Genomic DNA, 2470 nt, shown 5'->3' on the forward strand with positions numbered 1-2470 from the left:
ACAGAGCGCTCGAGAAGGCCGGTCTCCGCGGGTGGGAAAGGATGTCAAGACTCGCGCGGCCGCGGCGATACGAGCGAGCCGTGCACCTCGTCGACACCAAGCAGGTCCGTTTCCCATGTCCTGCCCTTGCCCCGTGCTCACGTCTCCTCCCGCAGTGCTCGTCATCCTGCCTCGATGGTGCCTGTACGCCCTCGCGAAGCTGCACACATCCACCACTGGTAAGTCTGCATCCGCTTGCCGCGAGAACAGCCGGAAACGTACGTCGATGCAGATCCCTTCTCTTCGCGCCCAAACCTTCGCGGAACGCGGCAAATCCGCCGCATGCATTGGACGTCGCGAACCGGGCCTCCCGCCGCCTCGCACGGCCGCGTGCGCACTCGTACGCGTGCGCATCGCGGTGCGCCTCGACGCCTCCGTCCAGGGCCTCCAGGGTGCGAGGAAACCAAGTCGGACGGGCGCGGACCGCGTCGGCGCGCACAGGACTTCGATAGCGGGGCCGGAGACGTCGGGATGGAGATGGCCCTGCGCCAGGAGGACGACCCGTGGCCGTGGCGGCGACGAAGGGCGGCAGGCGCGTCTGGGGAGTGTATGTCATGTCAGGAATCGTGTTTGCGAGCGTCGTCGAGGGCATGGACGTACCTAGAGCGCTACTGCGCGCACACGTGCATCGGCGCGAGGAGGGTCTTCGAGGGCACCGTCGAGGGGTCGTACGGGCGCGCGGCGGGACGTACGAGTGGAGGACGAGTCTACTGCTCGTTTCGACGTGTTTCGAGCACCACGCGGGCTTCGTATCGCGGCGCGTCGAGGGGCGGGAGGGGTGTTCGCGGCGGGGGATGGGCGACACATCGCTCGGAATGAGGGCCCATTGAGACGTGGCTGCGGCCGCGCGAGCGACGTGGTTTCACCGGAGGGTCGGGGGAATGCAGGGCAGTGGAGAATGGGATGAGACGAGCGATGGGGGATGGTGTGTGGTCGGGGGAAAGTGTTGACCTGGGGCATGTCTGGGACTGAGATTGTGAGCAATACGATGATATTTCGGGACGAGCAAAGCACTCATCTCAGGCCATGCCATGCTGGCTTGAATGGAATGTATTCGTGTCGCAGCAGACGTCTACAACTCGGCGCGAAGGACACCGCCGCGCATGCCCTGCGCGGGACACGGCGCCCTCCGCGAACACGTCGCAAAAACACTCGCGAGGCTTCCACGAGTGCAGCGACGCGCCTCGCATGGCGTGGGCACATTCCCCGTGAGTATGGGCGTGTCGAGAACGATGGGTGAGTGTTTCCTGGCACATTACAAGCTCGGAGTACTCACCGTTGTCCTGTGGCCCCCCTGGGGCCACTCTCGCCAATTGCGAGGCTTGCAGCGCGGCGCGACGGGTGCACGATGCACAGGAGAGTAGGGTGTGTCTTCCAGGTCGCCAGGAACGCGAAGGTGAGTGGATCGAGGGGATGGGAAAGAGAGGCACCCCGGGTGGGCACCGGGCAGGCAGGCGGTCGTCTGCCTCCCCGTTGCACGCCCAGGGGCATGCGCAGCGGTCACGAAGACTCCTGCGCATGCAGGCCATGGTTAGCGGACCTCGCGCGCGCCCCAGGACAGCCGAGGCGTGCACGAGGTGGGCGGAACACCAGAAGGGTACCCTGCTGCCGCCACAGCCGCTGCAGGGTTGCACAGTGCGCGACGCGGGCGGCGGACTATTCCAGAGTGGGATAGGCCGCCCGGTCGCGCACTTACTGCGGTCAGAAGCTGTCTCCACACCCGACGCCGTCGGGAGGGCGGTGACAGTGTGGGAGTGGGTACCAGGAGGAGAGCACCCACCAGAATGCTGAGGCCGTCCGGGAAATTGCTCCGGCGGTCTCAGCGCGTTCTATGGATGGCTCTGGACGTTGGGACGGCGGCGCGCATGGCCGAGGGACGGGGGGAACGAGGGGGGATGTAGTCTAGACCTGTACTGTACCCTAGGTAGTGTGAGCAGTCTGGAGCCTGTGTAAATCAGGCAGTAAGCGTCTGTGAGTGTAAGCGAGTCCAGGGAGCCGTCATAATGTCAGGGACGGCGACTTAAAATTTAGAGAGCAGATCAGATGTGAATATTGTGTGAACTAAGGTCTGAGGGTGGGCTGCTTAGACTGATGGACCCAGGCCCTTGGAATGGGCGCAAAATTCTCAATTACTCACTGACACATCCCTTTCAATAGGGAACTTGCTCTTACATATTTATCACACCGGGGGAGCACGCTCTGGCAGAGTAGCCAGAAGAGAATGGGCTTAGGGAGGAATAGATGGATGGGCAGCACTTTGCATGCTCCCCGACCTCGTATTCCTCCTCAAACCCATTCTAAATCGTAGATACGGCAAAGGATACATCCATAAATGATGTCGCGTACCCGAGATATATTTCTCTGCAGCAAATCTCGTCAATCGGAGCCATCTGGGGTGCGCGCGCATGGGCGCCTTGCGGAGCGCCCGTAT

At 62.9% G+C, this 2470-nt stretch overlaps 1 protein-coding gene across 1 annotated transcript; it reads right to left on the minus strand.

Annotated features, from left to right (window-relative positions):
• Positions 1–639: 639 nt before the first annotated feature.
• TRAVEDRAFT_54789 (uncharacterized protein) lies at positions 640–999 on the minus strand (the record flags this gene model as incomplete). Its single annotated transcript, XM_008047726.1, has 1 exon — positions 640–999. One exon carries the CDS (start codon positions 997–999, stop codon positions 640–642), a length of 360 nt encoding a protein of 119 aa, XP_008045917.1.
• Positions 1000–2470: the final 1471 nt, after the last annotated feature.

This window comes from Trametes versicolor (assembly GCF_000271585.1).
Source record: "Trametes versicolor FP-101664 SS1 unplaced genomic scaffold TRAVEscaffold_178, whole genome shotgun sequence".
Taxonomy (NCBI): Eukaryota; Fungi; Basidiomycota; class Agaricomycetes; order Polyporales; family Polyporaceae; genus Trametes; species Trametes versicolor.